The sequence below is a fragment of the Leptidea sinapis genome, chromosome 3 (genome assembly GCF_905404315.1).
Source record: "Leptidea sinapis chromosome 3, ilLepSina1.1, whole genome shotgun sequence".
NCBI classification, from domain to species: domain Eukaryota; kingdom Metazoa; phylum Arthropoda; class Insecta; order Lepidoptera; family Pieridae; genus Leptidea; species Leptidea sinapis.
The window spans coordinates 15821792-15846501 of record NC_066267.1 but is presented as its reverse complement, the minus strand read 5'-3'; the positions used below and the strand labels follow the sequence as shown (position 1 = coordinate 15846501).

The 24710-nt window shown below is 38.8% G+C and overlaps 1 protein-coding gene across 1 annotated transcript; it reads left to right on the top strand.

The window, feature by feature from the left end:
- The first annotated feature begins 219 nt into the window (after window positions 1-219).
- LOC126978871 (cell growth-regulating nucleolar protein) lies at window positions 220-5583 on the top strand. The gene is made up of 3 exons (XM_050827990.1): window positions 220-364; window positions 553-714; window positions 4397-5583. Exons 2-3 carry the CDS (start codon window positions 587-589, stop codon window positions 5502-5504), a joined length of 1236 nt encoding a protein of 411 aa, XP_050683947.1. The 5' UTR covers window positions 220-364; window positions 553-586; the 3' UTR covers window positions 5505-5583.
- Window positions 5584-24710: the final 19127 nt, after the last annotated feature.

Here is a 24710-nt window from a genome sequence, read left to right as displayed (position 1 = left end):
ACGATCATCATGTTCACAAAGCATCCTTACACAAACAATGACTTCAAGCTCATAGGTTGATTCATACAACGATAGTAATTTAGAATTTATAAGTTGCCGATGTTACAAAGAGTGGCCGTTAGGTTCTTCTCACGAGCTCTACTATTTATGTTTGAACTCAACACCAGAAAACAATTATATTGTGTCATTTCAAAACTGTCAACTTCATTCTTACGTCAAGCTCAAAGTCAACAGAAAATTGTAAAATGTAAATTGTAAAATCTAGAAAAACAAATGTTTGGCAAAATAGAACACGGTACAAACAGAAACTACAAAGTGTAATTTCGGTCAACCCACCACGTGTTTTATAAGATTTTTAAATACGGTTGGTTCATTTAGTATCTGTAATCAGCTTGAAAATTAAATAATTCTGATTACTAGTGTTCTATGAGTCTGATTGTGATTGAGAAGATATAGTATAAACTGTGATAGCTACCTAAGACTATACGCTATTGTCGACAATATATGTGCTATATTTTTATGATATATTTATACTACTTATCACACTTTCAGGCCATATCAGCAACTGAATAATTTACTGAATAATATGGTTGTTTTCACTTGCGGCCATTGCGGAGAATCAGTACAGAAGCCTAAAGTTGAAAAACATTATCTAACAAAATGCCGGAACAAAAATCCGAATTTATCCTGCATGGATTGTTTCAAAGACTTTCTGTAAGTATCTACATAAAAGGCAATCACACTGCCATCTAAAATAAAGGTCCCTTTTCTATTCTATAACCTCTTCAAAGTTATGTGTCATCCAAATTAATTGCCTACAATAAACATTTATTTAATAAATAGAAGTGAGAGTATGATATGAAAATTGTACACCTTGTCAAGTGTAAGTGGTTTCAGGCCCAATTGGGCAAGTTCTGTGGTACAGAATGTCAGATATGTTAAATATTATTTTCATATCTCATAAAGAAAATACAAATAAGGGTTAAATTTAATAGAAATAATTATATGAGGATGAGCTTCTATGTGTAAATAAATATAGGTATTATGTGAATACTCAATTTTAAGTTTAAAAGCCTTTTATTGATTGACTTGAGTTTTAAAAGATTCAGTCTCTGGATGTAACTGTAACACAAAGGCCCCTCTCTTGCTTTCCACTTCTGTTGCTTAGTACTGCTTACTGCTTCTAACATAAGTAGTTGTAAAGGCCGGCAACACTCTTGTGATTCCTCTGGTGTTGCAAGAGAATGTGGGTGGCGGTGATCACTTAACACCAGGTGACCCGTACACTCGTTTGTCCTCCTGTTCCATAAAAAAAAAAGTTGTTATAGTGGACTAAGTGCAAGGTAAGCAAGCTTTACTCAAAGCAATATTTATAAATACTGACTTCAACTTACTTGCTAAAAGGCATACTGTGGGCAATAGTCAATACTCAATTTAAATAAACAGAAATACACAAATATCTTAAAGTACTGACTGATAAATCAGAGATTGAGCGGTACAGGGCGAAACTCAATGACCGTCTTGAACAACACTCTAATGTATTAATTACAGAGATGCTACAAATGCCAGTGGTTAAGCGACTGAAATGTGACCACATATTATCGGGAGAGAAGCGGCATTGGCCGCTCCACTCTACTATCACAGTTGCTCCAACAATTCCTCTTATCATCTTGGTGACTGATTGCAGAAACAATAAAAAAAACTTACTTGCTCTATAGATCTCAGCCGAGAACAGTGTGATTTTTACACAATTTAAACTCACACACACACATATATATGAAAAACACCAGTCTACGCCTGCTATCTAGACCTATCGAAGGCGTTCGATATGGTGTTGTATAATATCTTGTGGGAAAAATTACGTCGTGATACTAGTGTAACAGATGACATTATTTCGCTCCTAAAATTCTGGTATGGTAATCAAGAAAACGTGTTTAAGTGGATTAATGCCTATTCGGATGCCTTTGGTCTGGAGTGCGGGGTGAGACAGGGGGGGATCAGCTCGCCTAGTATTTTTAATTTGTACATAAACTCCCTCATTGAGGAGCTCAGCCGTACCAGGTTTGGGTGTCACGTGGCTGGTGTATGTGTCAACAACATCAGCTACGCAGATGACATGGTTCTGCTGAGCCCCTCAATTAAGGGTTTAAGAAAGCTGCTGAGAATATGTGAACGTTATGCGGAGGCCCATGGTCTTCGATACAATACAAGTAAAAGCGAATTTATGATATTTAAGTCGGGTAATAAAATTTACAAACATAAAGAACCTCTATCGCTGTGTAACGCACCACTAAATATGGTAACGAAGTTTAAATATCTTGGCCACTGGGTCTCCGACAACCTAAGTGATATCCTAGACTTAGAGAGGGAACATAGGGCGTTGGCTGTCCGCTGTAATATGCTGGCCCGAAGGTTTGCGCGTTGCAGTGAACAAGTAAAAATAACTCTGTTTAAGGCTTATTGCCAATCATTTTACACGTGCAGCCTTTGATATCATCTGCAATATAATGACGCGTTTAGGGTAGTGATGGGGCTGCCTAGGTTTTGTAGTGCATCCGGCATGTTTGCAGAGGCGCGCGTTGATGATTTTTACGCGATCATTAGAAAAAGATGCGCATCATTAATGAACGGGCTCCAGGCTAGCCCCAACACTATCCTAAGAGCGTTGGCATGCAGGTGGGACTCCCCACTGCTTGCATGCGCCTCTAGCTAGGTGCAACTTATTGTGAAAATAACTAACCTTACTAACATAATTTTTAAGAAAAATTGTAACTAACATACAATTACTAACACTACCACTAACATTACTAACTTAGTCTAAGAATAATTGTTACTAACTTAATAACTAATACTTATGGATGTATGGTGTCCGAAATAAATAATTATTATTATTATTATTATATACAGGGTGGCCGAGAAGTTGATGTCCAAAGCTAAAATTTGAAAGCCTTATGGTGATAAGTATCGGAATCATCCCTATGTATGTTCTATGATTTTGCGTAGTCTAGGAGATAATAATTTTTTTCCCCTTTTATCCTTTTTTTTAACCTCATTGTGGTTTAGGACTTTTTTCTAATTTTTTGAATACTTTTACTAAATTTTATTGTTGATAATTATTAACTACAGTTGCAATAACCACATAAGAAACTATGAATAGTTTAGACAATGCAGAACTAGTTTAGAATTGAGTAGTAAGTTCAAGATAACTGCTCCAGCTAAATTCATGGAAATTGTTAAAAGTATCAAAAAAAATAAATAAAATGGGGAGCCTATGGCTTCTAACTATTTTTAAAAACTTCCCAGAACATTGGCCAATAAAATGAGCCAAATTCAAATTTTAGCTTTGCATGTCAAGTTCTCAGCCACTCAGTATATTGTAAATGTTATTATTTCATTCTATAGAACATAAACAATAATTGTATTTGGTATTACTAACCTCCCTTAATGTAGGATTACTTCTGTTATATGCACATATTTTAAGCATGCATCATTTTTTATATTAAAGGTGTTTGCACACTACACGCTATCATATGGTGACCATCCTAGGATTGTGTCAGGTAAAAATCGGATTGGAGCATCAAGGTTGTTATGTGCATGCTTCAATTTAAAACTCATGTGTGCATACTCAGTAAGGGGAGACAGTAGTTAACTACATGCCACAGCCTGCAACTATGTGCAGAGCCAATTTGGGCTCACATGGAGTACTGTTCTCATCTCTGGGGTGGGTGCTCACCAATACCGGCTTATTCTATTTGACCACATACAATGAAGAGTGGCTCAAATCATTAACAATCAAGTCATCTCCAATTAACTTTAATCTGGTGTTGCAAAGAGTGGTGGGTTGTCTATACATCTTCTACCACATTCATCATAGGGACTTGTCTGTTGATACCAGCAGTTAAATTGCAACACCTCACATTATGTCTGAATGCACCTGCCTCCATTGTTGTCCAATTCCACCTGCATCATATTGTTGTCTGGCATTCAAAATTTCTTGCCTCGCATAGCCATTATTGGAATCAATCTCTGGCTACTGTTTTCGCAAAACAATACTACAAACTACTTATCCAATCATCAAGATATGTGTACACTCCCAAATTTATTTAAAGGTCCATATCTCTTGACCACTGGTGTTATAGATTTCCATGTGCAGTTGTGTCACCACTTTCCATCTTGTGAGCCTCTTGCCTGTTTGCCCCCTCTTATATAAATAAAAAAAAACATCAGATTGCTTCTTCACATTAGGTTAATCTCCTAATCCTATCATAATAATTTAACTGTACTATTGTGTATTAGAATAGGCTAGGAAAAGTTCCTTCACATTGTATATGAAAAGTTGGTGGTTAACCTCTGGTGTTGAGGACATCCTCGATTAATAGAAATAAATATTTTTCAGAGGGGATGACTATGAGTCTCACATAAAATGTATAACTGAAGAGGAACGTTATTCTGGCAAAGGGTTTCAGGCTAAAGAGAAAAAAGGCGAAAAAAAACAAAACGCATGGGTCGAAATGCTGCAGTCTGTCCTTGATGAACAAAAAAACGCTTCTAAAAATGTCTTACGTATTATAGAAACAATTGGCAAACACAATAACACACCAAGGAAGAAGCCCAAGTTTATTAATTTTGTTAAGAATGTTTGTGGTCAAAAAACAAATCAAAAGGATATTGATGCTGCATGGGATTTGATTTCAGTAAAGCTTGGAGAGTTGGCGAACCTCAATTCAAATAATAAAAACAACAAAGAAACAAAAGACACAAATGGTGCGCACAATACAGAGACAAATGGACTACCACCAGAAAATGATGAAAAAATAGCCAATGGCGTAACTAATGGTGATGAGCATAATGGGATTAATGGTGGAAATAACAATGAAGTAGTGAATGGTGCTGCGAAAGATGACACCAAGCTAACAAAGAAACAAAAAAAGGAGGAAAAGAAACGCAAGAAGTATGAAGCCGAGCTACAGAGTGCAGAAGCTCCACGGGCACCAACTCCTGAAGCTGTGGAAAATATTCCAGAAACCAACAAGAAGGGTAAAAAGAATAGAAACAAATCAGAATCTGGAAGTGAAAATGTGCCAATCGAAGGTAAAAACAAGAAGAAGCGCAAGAGACAGGACACTGTGACAAACTTAGAAGTAACTGAGAGTGTTGAGAATGTTGAGAATGGGGTTGCTAAAGTTAAGGAGACTAAGAAAAAATTGAAAACTGACGAAGAAGGGGACGAAAGTGTTTGCCTCCATGACCAAAATGTAGCCAAAATTGAGGAGACTGCAGAAAGTAATGGTAAATTTAACTGGCATGATGTAATCATTTCTGCCTTGAAAAAGAAAGATAATGAACTTCCATTTAAAAGACTGCAAAAGAAAGTTTTGGGTGAATACAGTGAGTTCACTGGATGTGATATTGACGACAGAATTGCCGATAAATTTATAAAAAAATTGAAAAGCGCACCAAATGTCAGGGTTGATAAAAACAGGGTGACTCTAGTCGAGGAATAAATTAAGTGTAATTAATATACTTTGTGAAAATTTAACAATGTTATATTTCACTATTTGAATACATATGCTAATTATGTAACATATCTTTGAATTTCCCAATGCATCAAATTTTCAATTATTTATGATCTTATTAAATATTTTAATTCATTATTTGTGTTTATTGCGAAACATTCAAGGTAGATTATTCACCTAAGGAATAATACAGTTCGTATTGGGAGATTATGGGTTGTTTTAGACAAATACCTACAAAGACGAATGTACAACTTGTCTGTAGGTAAATGTAATTCTAATTGAACAGCAAATTAAAAAAAAACTGATTTCAAAAATAAATAATCAGTACAACAAAACTAATACAAGTTATATCAGCTATTAAACTATGCTTCAATAGACTCCCACAGCTCAGGGGTACTCGGCTTCTAAAAACTAGATGGTTTCACTCAGCAGTCTGTATTGAGTTGGTTAGACAAAGTCTATAATATTAATGTAGACATTTCTGCTACCTAGAGAATACTATAATATAATAATTTAGCCGTTTATTCAACAATAAAGAATACAATTTCTTATATCTAAGTTATATAAAATCTAGGTTGTCTTCTAATGAGGCCTCCTCCAACGTTTCCCAATCATTTTTATCTTTGGCAACCTGGCTCCAGGTCGCTCCTAAGGATTTGGCCAGGTAGTAATAATTATAAACTCGAGTAGATACCAAAGTAACCTAAAAAGGCGACAGAATAATTAAAAAATATATTATAAAGGATGAAAAAATATATTACAAAGGTGAAAAAAGGCAGTTGTAGAGACTGCTGATAGAAGGGAAACTTAGTACTTTTAGTATTTAATTTTGATATGTCAATGTTTGAAATTATCAACATAAATCTGGTTTTCACATCTATTGACACTCCGAGCAACAAGTATATGTAGCTAAGTATGTTTATATGGTTTTTTATTATAAAAATATATTATGGGCTGTACAAGATCATGACAAAATATAAATACAATTCAATTCAAATAAACAACTCATTAATAGAGACAAGGGTTGGTCTGCCACCTACTTGGAAACCCGTGTTGTTAAACGCATCTCGCAATAAGACCCATAGTGCCGATGATCACGTAGTGGATATTTTGAGTACATTTTGTGCACCCGTGGACAGTAATAGTGTCAGTGATACCGTGCTCGTCATCACCACCGGCGCCCCCCGCCCTTTGCAGACGCGCACTACGAGCACAAATCTGCAGTAAGAGACGGGACGTTATCTTGAACCCTGATGAAGGGCCTCCGAATGGTCCGAACCTAGTCGGTACGTACACTGATAAATCGTGAGTAAAGCCGTATAACTTAACAATGTCTCACGAAAGTTTTAATAATTTTATCTACACCCATGCTTTGAAACCTCTATTAAAGATTCTGAAACAGTTAGCTTATCACCAACATTAAAACACCCAATGTCGTAATAACCATTACATCATCCAAACGAGTGTTGTAATGTTGTACTGAATTTCATAACAACACTCCTTGGTTTTTTTTCGATCCCTTCATGCACAAAGAGTTTCAACAGACAGCCACATTCTTATTGCTCGATGCGTGGTATCTGTATGAATTTCAAAAAATGAAAACATTTTCGATTACGCGCGTTCCACACTACCAGAACATGGCACGCCGTAAAAAATTGAAGCCCCGCCATTTTTCTTGAAAAAATGAGTTAATCAAGTTTTGACAGCCACCGCCGGATATTTTAAGCGCGGCAAAATAACATAATAATCAAGTGAATTTTAATAATTGCACTATACAAAATGTAAATTACTACTAAAATTAATAATTCTTTCATTAATACTTAGTTCATTTGTATATAATCAGTAAGGGGTGATATTAGGTTACTACTAGGGCTGGCTGTTTTAATGTTAGCAGTAAGCTAACTGTTTCAGAATCTTTTAGAGGATTCATATTCTGGGTGTAGATAAAGTCTTGTATGCAACTGTTGATAATTAGGTATTAAAACACTCATGTGATACTATTATCACACTTGGCTTCGCCTCGTGTGATAAACCCACATTCGTGTTTTAATACCCCTTATTACACAACAGTTGCATAAATAACTAAATTAACACCCTTTAAGTAGGTACATAAATTTTAATGACCCTACTTGATGTTTAATTTTTTTTTAATTGTTTGCATCATTGCCATCATTTATTTCAACAATACCTAATTACCTAAACTTGTACTTTAAATTATTTCATTATTAATTCATATTATTTTATTTTTATGGAAAACGTTATAAAGAGCATAGGGTTTGCATTTCATATTCGGATAGGCTTCGAGAACTGATATGGTTGTGTTTACCATACAAATACTTAATTACTTTTTACGAAATAATTTATATTATTGTATTTAAACTAATTTGGTATGTTATACAGCCATTATAAAATAATCTATTGATTGAAAAGAGTGGCCGTTGAGTTTTTTGTATGTTCTTCTCACGAGCTCTACTTTCCGAACATATGGTAGAAGCAGTAATTTAAAAGAAATATTCATAGGCTTGAAGGTTTTAGTATATATGTTGGTGATTACTTATATGGAACCTTTATTTTTCTTACATAGAAATAAATACCTATACATTCGCAATAAAAAAATTAGCCAAGCAACTGTGATGTAAAGTGATTACGGCCGTCCATAGAACATATTATGCTCCTTCAACATTAGAGGAACCACAGTAGCTGTGCCGGCCTATTAGGAGTGTACGCGCTTTTTTTTAATATTTCTTTATTTGGAACGGAGCATTGGTATCAAGACCATCAGCTCAAACCAAAATACAATAAAAGAAGAATATTTGAATCATTTTTCAATATTAGTACTCAATTACAAGAAAATTCCGCGTTAGGTTTATGAGCACAGCAAAAAAATTTTGTTTGTCATTTCACGGAACAAATTCTGGTATTTGATCAAATCACTAGATTTGTTTAGAGAAACTATAAAATCCTGTTGTTATTTTAACATCTTCCGTGATTTGACCAAATCTCTGTTTTTATCATATCCCTATATATTATGTCATATATATACTGAGCATTGTTGAAATAGTGTTTTTGTTGGATTATTTATTTGAATTTTTTAATTGTGGAATAATTGTGCAGCGTAATAGTGAATACTAGATAAATATAGGTAGGTACTTACGTATATTTTTCAGTTAAAAACAAATAACAGAAAATTATTTGAAATCCTCGTGTCTATTTTTCCTCGTTTTTATTGACTTAAATAATATGTCCAAAACTCAGTAGGTACTACTACAAAATATAAAACAACGATCGATGCGGTTTTTACGCGATATTTTCTATCTAAATTTCAATCACACATTTTTATTTCTTACTTTAGTTATAATAAGCCAATGTATCTTTTTTAGAATATATTTTTTTTGCACATACATACTTTTTTAGATCCTCGTCCGCCACGCATCAATATGTTTTCGGTTTTTGAATTCATACGTAGGTCGTTTATTCGAAATTCGACGCTTCATATTTTATAAGGTCGGCAACGCTCTTGTGATTCCTCTGATGTTACAAGAGAATAATATGGACTGCGGTGATTACTTACAATCAGGTGGACAGGTGGTCATTGGAAGATGACATTAAGCTTTTCGATTGGAACGGGCTGGGCATCAATATTAACAGACGTGGTCGCTAACTATGGGCGTTATGAGGCATTGTCGCTCAGAGGGCAATGGAGAGGGCTATGCTCGGAGTTTCCCTGCGAGATCGAATCAGAAATGAGGAGATCCGTAGGAGAAACAAAGTCACCGATATAGCCCAAATGGTTGCGAGACTAAAGTCGCTGTGGGCAGGGCACATAGCTCGACGGACAGATGGCCGTTGGGGCAGTTGGCCCCCCACAAGATAGCCCGACTTTGGGGGAGCCTTTTGTTCAGCAGTTGAGGCCTGTCGGTTACTTTGGAGAAATAATCCAGTTGGGCTGGTCCGATTTCGGGAAAGAGGTCACTCGTCGAATCAAACTCGCATGGGCAGTGTTCGAGACGCTCCGTAAAATATTCTAGTCCAAAGTACCACAGTGTCTGAAGACGAACGTTTTCAACCAGTGGGTGTTGCCAACGAGTGATGACTTACGGAACGCAGGTCGTTAACTGTGGGCATTATGAGGAAGCTCATTGTCGCTCAGAAGGCAATGGAGAGGGGTATGCTCGGAGTTTTCCTATGAGATTGAATCAGAAATGAAGAGATCCGTAGGAGAACCAAAGTTACAGACATAGCCCAGATGGCTGAAACTGAAGTGGCAGTAGGTAGGACTCATACCTCGATGTACAGATGACTGTTGGGGTGTAAAGTACTCGAATAGCGAGCACGTACTTGAAGACGATGCTTTTGACAGTCATTTGAGTGAAAACTGTGACTATGTTGCACAGTGTGACCACAATGCCCACGTACCCTCAGCTGCAGCTATATACAAATCCTTGGAAGTCTGCAAATCGGTTCTCTTTAAAATCTAAGAAGTAACGAGCTTGAAGCAGCAGCATGATCGGCATCCTGTGTTATTCTGATTTAAAATGTCTTTCTATGTCACTGCCACCACCATGTCCAACACTAAAATCAGTACGACACTTTTCACACGTAACGTCTGCGGGGTCATCTTTTCTTTGTTTCGTAATTGGATACTTCGGTTGTTAATTAATATTAAAGGAACACGCGTTTTTTTTTTTTTTTTTTTTTATGGAATAGGAGGACAAACGAGCGTACGGGTCACCTGTTGTTAAGTGATCACCGCCGCCCACAATCTCTTGCAACACCAGAGGAATCACAGGAGCGTTGCCGGCCTTTAAGGAAGGTGTACGCGCTTTTTTTTAAGGTACCCATGTCGTATCGTCCCGGAAACACCGCATAAGGAAGCTCATTCCACAGCTTTGTAGTACGTGGAAGAAAGCTCCGTGAAAACAGGAAACACTGAGACATGAAACCAGTATTTTATAAAAGTATATTGCTTAGTATTTTCTATTTAATAATATAATACAAGGTGCAAGCATACTCACCAAAAGTGTCTTCTCCATTATCTATGGTCAGGTAAAGTTTTATTTTATATCTCTGTCCATCAACATTAACCAATATTTAAGTAGTGCAATTATGAGTAGGTACCGTTCTTTAGTACTTTTTACTTATATATATCTGGTTACTTTTAATTCAAAAACAAACAATAATGAATAAATAATGTAAATCGTAAACTGATCTGTGATCACATATTATTACTTAATACTTTAATATTTCGGACTCAGATTGACATTTGACAGAGTTGTCAACTTGTCAGTCAGAATGCTAGAAACTTCAGAAATTGACAAGCTAATACATTATCTTGTTTACTCAATCTACGCATTAGTTAATTATCTTTAAGGCGACGTCACCAAATGGCCCAACGGAAGACCAGCGCTGGTTTTCAAAACCAGCAAATATGCTGAGTTGGGACCACTTTGTGACGAATAGAAAATAATATTTCTCAATTTAGTTTTATGTTTTATTGTACTATATCGTCATGAATAAACTTTTTTTCTTTCTTTCTTTCTTCAAAACCGCACTGTGGAGGACCGCCACACATCCAGATGGTGAGGATGATATCCTAACTTGTGGCGTGTCGTGCGAAGGTGGAATTCGGCGGCAGGAATCAGGTTAAACAGCTCTTCGGAACACTCCCCGTAATAAATGCGGTAGAAGACACACAATGAAGCGACGTCTCTACGCAACGCCAAGTGATCCAGCCGTTCACAGAGCACTGTGTCCCCGACAATTCGAGCTGCTCTGCGTTGCACGCGGTCAAATGGATCGAGCTGATACTGGGGTGCGCCAGACCAGAGATGACAGCAATACTCCATGTGTGGCCGGACCTGCGCTTTGTAGAGCGCTAGAATGTGGACCGGCTTGAAGTATTGCCGTGCTCTATTGATGACGCCCAGCTTCTTCAAAGCCAATTTGGCTTTGCCCTCCAGATGGCCACGGAATCGCTCGAGATTTCGAGACCCAGTATTCCGATACTAGGCGAGGCTTTGACGGAAGTGTTGTCGAAGAGCGGTGATACGACAAATGGGGTTTTTTTAGTGGTTAACGCGCAAACTTGAATCTTCTGGGGGTTAAATTGGACAAGGTTCAATTTTCCCCACTCCGCGACCTTCTCAAGAGAGGACTCGATAGAAGACACAAGTTTCTCCCGGCACTGGTCGACGATTTCCCGAGAGAGACCTGCATGGCCAGTGTATACGGCATCACCAGTGCTGTCGTCTGCATAGCAATGAATGTTGGAGGTGTCCAACATATCATTGATATGCAGAAGAAACAGCGTGGGAGACAGCACACAGCCTTGGGGCACTCCAGCATTCACGGGCTTCGGGTTCGAGCAATATCCGTCAACAACGACCTGTATGCTGCGCCCAGTGAGGAAGCTGGAGGTCCACTTGCACAAGCTCTCGGGAAGCCCAAATGATGGAAGTTTGGAGAGGAGCGCCTTGTGCCATACACGATCAAAGGCCTTCGCTATATCCAGGCTAACTGCCAGGCCTTCCCCCTTGCTTTCAATATCCGCTGCCCATCTATGTGTTAGGTATACCAGAAGATCACCTGCCGACCGACCATGGCGAAACCCGTATTGTCGATCGTTGATCAACTGGTGACCCTCTAGATATACTAAGAGCTGACGGCTAATTATGCTCTCCATGATTTTGGAGAGCAGGGAGGTAATGGCCTGCAGTTTGCCGGATCCGAACTGTCTCCTTTTTTTTGGATCGGATGGACAAGGGCTGACTTCCATGAGTCAGGGACTACGCCTTTAGAATAACAGTGCCGCAATAAACGCGTTAGCACCGGCGTCAACTCAGGGGCACACGTTCTAAGCACGATTGGAGAAATGCCATCCGGGCCGCTCGACTTCCTGACGTCCAACGAAAACAGAGCTCGCCTAACAGTTTTCTGTCTGAACTGTACTTCAGGCATAGAGCTCTGACACCGCGGGATGGTCGGCGGTGTTTTTCCGTTGTCGTCAAGAGTCGAGTTGGAGACGAAAAGAGTGCACAAGAGATCGGCTTTCTCTTTTGCCGTATGGGCCAGGGTGTCATTCCTCATGTGCGACGGCGGCATGGACGGCTGGCTGAAGTTACCAAGAGCAGCTTTCGACAACGACCAGAACTTGCGTGTTCCGGTCGGGTAACTGGAAAGCTGCTCGCCGATTATGACGACGTGTTTTGACTTTGCACGGGCGATTTGCCGCTTAAAAAATCTGGAGGCACGGTTGTATTTCCTCTTAAGAACTGTGCAGTTCGGATCCTTTGCGCCCAGCGCCGCAACCCAAGCTCGATACGCCTGTTTTTTGCAGTCAGATGCTGCTTTAACTGACGCATCGAACCAGGGCTGTGATCTGCCACCGATGGGTACTACAGAGCTAGGTATAAAAATATCCATGCCCTGCAGTATCACATCGACTACTGCAACGGCGCAGGCACTAGGATCATTCGAAGGGAAACAAACCCTGCCCCAAGGGTAGGATGCAAAAAAGGAACGCATATCCTATCCCAATCTGCTGACTTGTAGTGCCAAACTCGGCGGGTCGCTGGTGGTCTGCGACGTTGGCGTCGGATAGGCACTACACTCCTGACCAAGCAATGGTCGGACGTTTCGAGAGGGGCGTCGACAAAGACCTGGTAACCATCGGGATATGTAGTCAGCAGAAGATCCAATAAGGACGGCTTGTGGCTATTCACATCCGGGAGCCGCGTTGGCGTCTCGACCAATTGGGACAGACCATACGCCAATGCAAAATAATGCACAGATCGCCCTGCGTAGTCTGTGGTACGTGATCCAAGCCATTCGGCATTGTGCCCGTTGAAATCACCCAAGACTACGATTTCAGCGGAGGGGATCTGTGCAAGCACGTCGTCAATTGCCGCTTGAACGCAGCCCATGAGATGATCGGTTTCTGCGTTACCACTATGGGACCTGTAGACACACGCATAGATGCGGACGCGGTCCTCTAAATCTACGCGGAGCCAGAGAGTGGACAGGTCCCTACCCTCAAAATTGCCGAGACGGCGACAGCAGATATCTTCCCTAACGTACACACATACCCCGGCATGAGGCAAAAAATTGTGCTCAATTTTGTACCCGGGGTACGTTAAATCGCTAGGTCGAGATATCTGCGTCTCCGTAAGGAAACACAAGGCCGGCTGCGCCGTCTCAAGGTGGTGGTGGACGGCGTTTAAATTGGAGTGAATTCCCCTGATATTGCAAAGGTCCACGTTGAGTGTAGAGCGGGGTGCCGTGGTGTTACTGCCTCGTTTGTCCTTGGTCATGCGCGGTTCTGTGCCCTCCCCAGTGCGTTCAAGCATTATTGTTGCAAAAAGCATTATATGTGCTGCCAGCTGATGGTAATTGATATGCCCTGCCCATTACAATGCAGTGCCGCTCAGGATTATTGAAAAACCCAAAAATTCTGAGCGGCTCTACAACTGCGCTGGTCACCTTGAGACATAAGTTGTAATGTCTCAGTAATTTCACTAGCTACGGTGCCCTTCAGACCGAAACATAGTAATACTTACACATTACTGCTTCACGGCAGAAATAGGCGCCGTTCTGGTACCCATAATCAAGCCCGCATTGAGTGCAAAGGAGCCTCCCTCTGGTAGTGTTTGTTTGTCTGTTTGCAAAATCGGGACTAAGTCGGCCTAGCCGAGGACACCGGGACAGATTGCCAGAAAGCGTAACTGTCCTACCCAAAGCGGGACGTATGGTCACAGGAATTCCTATATAATATAATAATAACGAAGTATAATTTATTTAAGTAACACTTTCACTAAAATAATATTATCTACTTAAAATGAATTCAACATAAATGGTTCAGTGAACAAAATTACAATATAATAACAAACGGATGAAAAAACAAAGGGAAACGAAAATCTTTATAAAGGATATCAGATTACCAATATACGGGGATTATCCTAATAATCGCTCCTCTAGATTCAATTTGAGCGGCTTGTAGATATCGTTTCTTTGATTCATATGACATACTTATCGATGACAGTAAAGGATATTGTGCTTATGGGACAGATTTTTATTCTCACGGTCCGAAAACAGATCCGTCGATATCATTTTCAACATTTACTAATAATAATCCAATAATATTAGATTAATAGATAATAATACAAATTAGGATATCATCCCCACCATCTGGATGTGTGGCGGTCCTCCACAGTGCGGTTTTCAAGGAGCTTTCTTCCTCGTACTACTAAGCGAGTGGAACGAGCTTCCTTGTGCGGTGTTTCCGGGACGATACGACATGGGTACCTTCAAAAAAAGCGCGTACACCTTCCTTAAAGGCCGGCAACGCTCTTGTGATTCCTCTGGTGTTGTAAGAGAATGCGGGCGGCGATGATCACTTAACACCAGGTGACCCGTACGCTCGTTTGTCCTCCTATTCCATAAAAAAAAAATAATAAGGAGTACCTAAACCAACTAAACGTATCACACGTTCGACACGAAAATATGGATTACAATTATTAATCAAATCTATTTTTAAATGTAAAAAGGATAATTATTCAGTGTTAAATTATCCTTTTTTTTATTTTAATTTGATTAATTGTAATCCAAATTTTTACTGCTACGAAATAACAAGTATGAATTCTATTTGATGGGCTTAAATTTTCCGAAAATTAACCATTGTAATGTTAATTTTTTCACTCCATCGGAAAGTAAAGATGTCAACGAACAGGAAGCACACAAACGTTTTGAAAAAAGCTGATATTTTGCCCAGTGAATTTTCGATTGAAAATAAGGGTTCTTTTCCAATATTTGAGTCAAAAGGTGAAAAATAAATATCTCAATTCAAATAAATTACAGTGTAGGTATTTGGGGCATAAAAAGGTAACATTTTACACTATTTCGCGAAAAATTTTTTTCACATAAAGGGGTAATGTGAAAAAAGTGTGGAAACAAAAGTTGTAGATCTTTTTAATACCTACAACTTTGCCATTTAAGTTTTTGCCATAGGACTTGTAGTTTTGCCGTTAATCGAGATAAACCGTTTTTTACCCAAAAACCCCCCCTTTCCCACTTCCCGACCTCAGATCGCCCCTAATTTATTTTTCCTTTCATTTTTGTAATATTCTCGTCCTTTTCCAATGGGTTTCATCCTACTATTATTTTTTTGGTTACCAAAAAACAGTGATTTGTTCAAATGTGAGCTAACTAAAATATGCATGGTATGATATTTAGCAGATTTAGCCGCAGCCCCAAAAATACCCCAAAAAGAGGGAGAAATAAAACTAGCACTCTGGGAGTGCCGACAAAATTGAAAACTTCAACAATGAGATATGTTTTTTTTGTGGTCAGGAAATAATTTATTGTGCAGAAAATACTTTTAAATGAAGTGATTTTCGTAACTGGTATTCCCCATCTCACTAAATACCAACATGCATGTGTATCCTTTATACGTGCATACTTTTTTTATGACATTACAGGACGATACGAGCAGGACGTTCAGCTGATGGTAATTGACGCCCTGCCCATTACAATGCAGTGCCGTTCTGGATTCTAGAAAACTCCAAAAATTCGGATCGGCACTACAATTACACTCGTCTCCTTGAGGCATAAATGTTAAGTCTCGTTTGCTCAGTAATTTCATTAGCTACGGCACCTTTCTGACTGAAACACAATAATGCTTCACGGTAGAAAAAGGCGCCGGTGTGGCACTCATAATCTAGCCGGCATATAGAGGTGTCGATAACGGTAATCGTGTCGCAAGTTCAATGGATTTTCCCATCTCAAAAAATGCCCAATATGTCTAAAAAATTTGTTTCGTTGTCGCAGAATATCGGATAGGTCCTGCGCTTCAAGGAAACTTGAGAACAGACTTCCTCTCACGTAAACGCACACACCAGTCCGTGGTATAAAGGAGCGTTCCAGATTGGGTAGCAGAGGTAAGATGATGACCAGCCAGAGAGGAAATCTGTGTCTCGGTTAAAAAGAGCAGGCTTCACCGTCTCCAGGTGGAAGTGGGCAGAATTTAAATACGACCCAAGCCCCTTGATGTTGCAGAAGTCCACAGCAAATGTGTAGGAGGGTGGTATAAGCATCACCACCATTAGGTCCTAATTATGGACGCCAAGGGACGGATTTTCCAGAACTGTTAAGTCTGGTACCGTCCTGGAGTAGTACTTTTTCGATCCATGCTGGTGGTCTGGCCGCAAATACAGCGGCAAAACCGATATTTCACGATGGTTTTTAAGCGGAAAAGTAGCATTTTGCCGGGCGTGCCTGCCTAATTCGAACCTGTCCCTTAGGACGCAACATGGAACTACCAATCACAGTATTTTTGTTCCTTTGACTGAAAAAGATATTGTCCTTTAAGAAGTACCAAAAGTTATAAGCGTAACAGCTATACTCCGCTTTATTGTAGCATAGAGTAGTCAAAGTTTCAAAAAGCTAGTTTTGATTCTGACTTCAATAAAACCTTGTCTATGGTTACGTGAAGGTAGAGTATTACGGCTGAAATAATAATCCTATTACGAGATCTTGCGAGCTAAGTAGAATCATGTATACAATCCTAAAGGCTTAAATGGTTATCTTTGTGTTTTGCAAATGCTCAGTTTCTATTGTTTGAGTATATCTTTCCAGGAATTTTATGAGATACCTATACCGTATTATGCCGTATATATTTATTGTAATATGTCAATTGTTCTACCTGATGGCTAGTGATTCACCCTTCCCATTACAATGTAGTGCCGTTCAGGATTCTAGATTGACCCAAAATTCTGAGCGGCTTAAATTGAGTTTCTTTAGCTCAGTAATTTCACACGCCTCTTCATCATTTTAGTTTTTTGATGAATTTGATAAACAATTTGTTACTTTTTGGGATATGATTTAAAAAAAATAACAACTTGGAACTTAGGGATTAATTTTACATTTTTTTTTATAACCAAAATTTATGAACGATACGGGACTTGAAACCGCGACCTTTCTGGTTTCGTCCGAGGGCTAATTCTTCTAAGTATATATTGACTCGCCAAACTCTGGCACGAAACTCAAACAGAGTCTCCTCTAAGTATTATAATAATTATGTCATCTAAGTTCTTCGATACACAGCGAGCTTTAAAACTCCGTTCTGAAAGAAATTTTTGCAAAAATTATATGGTTCTTAACACCAGAATGTTGCTGAAGGAAGAATCTGCGCGAGAAGGCAATATTGAATATTCCTGAACACTCAACGAAATAGATAAACACAATGTTCACAAAGATTGTGGTTTGTCTTATAGAAGAAAAAGACATATTAGCCTGGTTAGTTAGCCGAAAACTATGAGCCCACTATGAGCTTTCTCAAAAGCTCATGGTCGTACCGAGGACAATGGCGAGGTCTGTGTGTGAAATTTCCCTGTGAGATCGAATCCAAATTGAAGAGATACATAGATAGATAAAAATTGCGAAAATGGCAGTGGGCGGGGCACATAGCTCGAAGCACAGATGGGCGTTGGGACAGTAAAGTCCTCGAATGACGACCACGTACTGGAAGACGCACTGTTCGTAGGTCCCCCACAAAATGAATGGATGATCTAGTCAAGATAACCTGAATTGGTTCGTCCTGGAGATCTTTGGGCGAGGTCTTTGTCCATTAGTTCACGTCTTTGAACTGTAATGATCAAGACGTGCCTGGTTAAGGGCTTTCAAAATTAACACAAAGTCACCTAGACCCTGAGCAACTACGTTGAAACAAGCTTTTTTTTTCAAAGTTTATTGTATACTTTTCAAAGAAAATTTTCAAACTTTTTTAGCCAGCATTGTGATGTAATGTACAGTTCCTACGTAATATGTATCAATGATACGCGTCAGTTGTAGCGGCGAAATACATTTCTGCTTTTTTTTTGTTTTTTCATAATTCTAAGGACTATTGATAGAGATAGTTATGATTCCCAAACGGACTTCATTTCATTTTTTATAAAAATAACCTGTCTAATATAGTTTTGATAATTTTCAGTATTCAGAATCATGGTCCAATTGCAACCCCCCACTTTTAGGACGTTGTTTTTTTACAACCTGTATAGGTATTGTTTTAATAGAGTTTTACTATTATTTTAAGCTTAAGAGTTTTCACCTGGGAGATGACAAACAAACAATTTATGTAATGGAGCAATTAAAGCCAAACACACAAGCGCTGTCCAGGTGCGGTTTCAAAATGTTGATTTGATGTTTAAAGAAGAAACCCAGTATGAATACGTATTGGGCGACAAGTGTGGTTCAAGGTTGCCGAAATCTTAAAGAACAAAGTCAATAACAGGTTTTTGATTTCGAAAATATAAAGTTTTTATAACCATAGTGTGTATCTTTTTTTTTAAATATTTAAAGTTCAATATCTCCATACTACAGAGTCAAATCCATTAGAAATGACCTAAAGAATAACGTTCTTTAATATTCTGTACGACTCTCCCTTTAAACCTATATAAATTAAATATTACCGCAACTCAAGGACCATTCGAGTTTAGTTTTAATTTTAATTATTCTCAATGTAACGTGACTCAATGATAATATTTTGATGTTATCATTTTCAAGCAGGTAGGTAAATCACAAATCTATAAGTGGGTGAAAAATAGATAATAAACAGGCGAAATTAGTACAACAATTCTCATATCAGTGTCTAAGGACTACCGAGCCTTGCACGGATTATTAAGAATGTATAAAACTTGAATAAAAAAATATCTTATAGGACATCTGAATTCTGGAGCTATTTTAGTCTTGTTACATAGTGGCGAAATTTATCTTTCTATACTAATGTTATTTTAGCTGTTTCTTATTAAAACACGGATAAAACTAAATTTTTTAATTTACATATACATTTAGTCTAGCTAGATCGATTTCTCGCTTCCGAAACTACCTGTATACTAAGTTTCATTAAAATCATTGGAGCCGTTTCCGAGATTCAGAATATATATATACAAGAATTGCTCGTTTAAAGATATAAGATAGAAACAGTAGATACCTATCCATATCGGAAGCAATAAGTGGTTACATCTGTGCCGCGACAAGTTAGGAAATAATCTGTCTCTATTGTGCTCGCCTAAGCACAGTTCAGAAAGACCTTGTAATTAATTACATATAGCATTTCATGAAACAGCTGCTTCGCGTATATTCAACAAGAAATTATGGAACCTCGTTGAAAATGTTGCGCACAATATTAATCTCTTACTTGTGAGGGGCTTATGCAGGCTGTACTCGTGTTGGTTACTATTTAAAAAAGTAAAATATATGGAGAAATTTCTTGCTCCGCTCTTCAGTGTCTTCAGCGCCATATGTCCGAAGTTCATAATGATGTAATTCCATTTGCAATAAGATCGGGCACTTAAGCAGAGTAGTATCCGAAGCTAGTGAAATTACTGGGCAAATGAGACTTTTATGCTTTATTACATTATTTTATTACTACATATAATAAAATCATTCAGAAATACATTTCTGTTTCATTTTTAACTCAATAATTTTGATTTCACATTTCGGATGGCTTTAGACTACATTATTCCCGAATACCTAGACCATTTTTTTCTATTGACAGAACAACTTCTATCGGGTCAGCTAGTTTTCTTATAAAAATATAGGCTTATCGAATAATTTGCCGCAAAAGTTTTGGTACTATTTTTCAATAATATATAATGAACCCCGAAAAACAAAACAGGAAACAGTTTTTACTCGTTTAAAAATGTAAAAAGGCATAAAAAGGCATTAATTTTCTCAAAATTGATTCCTTTAGAATTTTTTTTGATGTCATTTCTTATACTACTAGATACTACTACCGCTTCGGAAACAAATGGCGCTCTGAGAGAGAAGAAGCGGCGCAAGAAACTCTCCCAGCATTCTTTTTTTTGCGCTCTTTTCAATAAAAATATACAATATTGTACAGTCGCTATAAAATAATCACAATCTAAGCCCAGGCTGTCCGATCATTTAAATATTCAGCAGTGGAGTATTAGGATTTACGACAGAGCCATTTTTTTATAAAACATTTAAATTTATTTATAGATAATGCCTGAACAGTGGCTGGGACTTTATTGTAGAAGTGTATACATTTACCCTTAAAGCTATTATGTATCTTATGAAGCCTACTAGAATTAGTTACAAGCAATCCCTTATTTCTAGTGTTATAATAATGAAAATCACTATTAAGAGCAAAAAGGTGACGATTTTTGTGAACATATATTAAATTATCATAAATGTACTGACAATAAACAGTCATGATATTTATTTATTTAAATTTTTCTTTGAGAGACTGTCTATAACCAAGCTGATATATAGCACGAACAGCTCTCTTTTGCAGTGCAAACACTATATCAATGTCAGCAGCATGACCCCATAGTAATATACCGTACGTCATGATGCTGTGAAAATAACTAAAGTACACTAATCTAGCGGTCGCAACATTCGTGTACTCTCTAATCTTTCTAACTGCATATGCCGCAGAGCTGAGTCTATCTGCTAGATGGGTAATATGTGGACCCCACTGAAGCTTTTTATCTAACGTGATACCCAAGAAGACCGTAGTGTCCACAAGTTCCAATCTCTGGTCATTTACGTACGTTGGTTTGTACCTCCGCTGTGTTTGGTGTAATGAACCGTAAACACTTTGTTTTTTTACTGTTTAAGTGCAGATTATTCGTCTCAAACTAACGCACTATCTTTGAGAGTGCATTGCTTACCTCGTCATCAATATCCGCACGTCGCTTCACTTTAAGTGAAGTATCATCAGCAAACAATACAATCTCATGGCTATCATCTACCACAAACGGTAGATCGTTAATATATATAAGAAACAAGAAAGGACCGAGAATAGAACCCTGTGGAACACCTATTTCCACAGGTTTACCCGAAGAGCGTTTGCCATTTACATCGACTATCTGAACTCTTTCGCTTAAATATGATTTTAACAGATTTAGGGCTCTATTTTTCACTCCATAATGCTTTAGTTTTAGGAGTAAAGTTTCATGGTGGACGCAGTCAAATGCTTTTGACAAATCACAAAAAATGCCCAATGCATCCTGTGACTCTTCCCAGGCGTCAAAGATGTGCTCAATGAGTCTAGTACCCGCATTGTAACTTCGTATTATTTCCAAATTCAAATTTAAGACTGAGGCTGGTTTTAAGCAAAATCGATTTGTACCTGCTACATTTGTGTCGCAAAATCCAAAGATGGATTATCGATTCGAAATTACTTTTAGACAGTTATTTAGCGGTCTTCAAACTGGTGGATAAAATGATAACATTCAGCAAAATTAAGGCGATGCTTGAGGAGGGTTGCAGTCAATGTTTCGTGGTTCAGACGCTACATGTAAATTGTTTGACCATTTACTGGTTATCCAAGCGTTGAAAACTTGCAAATCTTCACTTATGGAACTCAAGAAGAACCTCTTAAGCTTCTAGCCGCCAATATACGTAGTCACTGCCCCACACGGGGTCCCAAATTACTTCGAAAAACACCGAGTTGCAAGGCTATAAATAGAATTAAAAAGAATCAGTATTTTTCTTGTTTTAGATAATTCGATTGTTCTTTTTATAGCATTGTCTAACATTCCCATGTTCGAGATACAGAGTTAAAATTTAATTTATCGGGTTATGGAGGGAATAGTACATTACGATACGAGTGCGCACGAGTATCGTATACTATTTTTCTATTATCGTGCGCAAAGTTCGACTTTGCGCATACATATAGGCGTTCGCAAAGTACCACTGTCCCACACGTTGACAAGAGCGAAAGCACTGACAGTGTAAAAAATAATTTATCATTTTTTAACTATTCTTAATAACTACTTGGAAATATAAAAACTGGAAATTGGAAATATTCAATTAAAACAACATATAAAACTATGAACAGTTTTCTAAATCACTACATATTATTAAACAAAGATTCCGCCACGTCTGTCTGTCTATCCGCGATGAACTCAAAAAGAAGAGCACTGATTTTACATACTGTTTTTACCAATGGATAGCGTGGTTCACCAAGAAGGTTTTAGTCCATGCAAGCCCTGCACAGGGGACTGTTGGTGACAGCTTTATTAAACAGATGCTTGTTAAAGGGGCCGTGAACTGTTATTACATGAGTTATTTTGCGTAATCTTGATCGTATGAGTTTCATCAGCTTGCAAGAGAGCCTGATCAATACATGGTAGAGTCTCTTTCGTCTGTCTGCATCCACTCTTCTCGTCCAGTATTTATGATGTAGCTCTTTGGTGTACTGCCTTATGACTGATGCAGGCCAAACAGAGGGGAGAGGGACTCGATTGATTGATTCTAGTCCAATGGCTATCATCTCTGAGCCCCTCCTTGCTAATACGTCAGTGGTAACATTACCTCTGCAGGCACTGTTACCCTTGATCCAATCGTAAAGAATATTCAGAGGAGTTTCATCGGAGCCAAGACAAAATCTGCAAGCAAAAACTTGGTTTTATCAACACTTTATTATATTAAAACTTCTTCTATTATATCAAGTGAAACAAATTTATTGAATTGAATTTATACACGGGGAGGCTCCTTTGCACAGGATGCCGGCTAGATTATGAGTACCACAACGGCGCCTATTTCTGCCGTGTAGTAGCAGTAAGCAGTAATGTGTAAGTATTTTTGTGTTTCGGTGTGAAAGGCGCCGTAGCTAGTGAAATTACTGGGCAAATGAGACTTAACATACTTATGTCACAAGGTGACGAGCGCAGGAGTAGTGCCGCTCAGAATTTTTTGGTTTTTTAGGAATCCTAAGCGGCACTTCTTTTCTGTTATAATTCTGTCATATAAAAAGTATTGAAATAGATATTTCATTTCATTGGTGTCGCTATATAAGTTTTTTTTTATGAGAGGGGGCAAACGGGCAAGAGGCTCACGGGATGGGGAGAGGTGAGGCAACCGCCCATGGACATCCGCAAAAACAGGTGTGTCAAGAAATGCGTTGCCGGCCTTTAAGGAGTATGCTTTTTTCTTGAAGGTCCCTAAGTCGTATCTGTTCGGGAAGACCGCTGCCGGTAGTTGATTCCACAAAGTGGCTGTGCGATACAAGAAATTTCGAACAAAACGCGCGGTTGTGGAATGCCAGATGCGGATGGTACTTTGCACGTAATGTCCGATGTTGGAATTCGGCCGCTGGAATCAACCCGAACAGCTCCTCTGAGCACTCCCCGTGATAAATGCGGTAGAAGATGCAGAGAGAACCCACATCTCTACGCAATGCTAGAGAATCAAGCCGATCGAGATCGATGACTTGATCGTCGATGATTCGAGCCGCTCTTCGTTGTATGCGGTCAAATGGAAAAAGCTGGTACTGGGGAGCACCCGCCCAGAGGTGAGAACAGTTCTCCATGTGAGGCCGAATTTGCGCCTTATAAAGTTGCAGGCGGTGGCTTTTAGTGAAGTACTGTCTCGCCTTACTGAGTACACTAAGCTTTTTACGTGACCACGGAACTGAACGTCGCTCAATATATCGACGCCAAGTATGCCAATACAGGCTGTGGCAGTTAGAGGAGTGATCTCGAATCGATACGACAAAGGGAGACTTTTTATTGGTGAACGCACAAACTTGTGACTTCTTGGGGTTGAATTGGACTAAATTTTGTCGGCCCCATTCCGAGACTTTGCAAGGCATAGTCTCGATTTCAGACACAAGTTTGTTCCGGTTCTCGTCGACGCTATCCCGGGACATGTTGGCACGGCCGGTGTAGGATGCATACCCTGTGCTGTCGTCTGCATAGCAATGAATTTTGCTGATTTGCAGCATATCATTGATATGCAGAAGTAACAACGTGCTATCCACGTAGCCTTGGACACCAGTTTATGGGTTTTAAGTCGGAGCATGCACCGTTGATAACAACCTTGATGCTCCGATCAGCCAAAAAGCTAGTGAACCATTTGCACAACTTCTCGGGAAGCCCATAGGATGGCCGTTTCGCTATAAGCGCTTTATGCCACACCCGATCGAAGGCCTTCGCAATGTCCAAACTCACCGCCAACGCCTCACCCTTCGACTCAACCGCTTGCGCCCATTTATGGGTGAGGTATGCAAGAAGATCACCAGCTGAGCGACCCTGACGGAAACCGTACTGGCAGTCGCTGATCAGCTGGTGACCCTCTAGGTATCCCAAGAGCTGGCGGTTGATGATCGACTCCATTACTTTGGAGAAAATGGAGGTAATGGCAATGGGGTGGTAGTTGGACGGATCTGAGCGT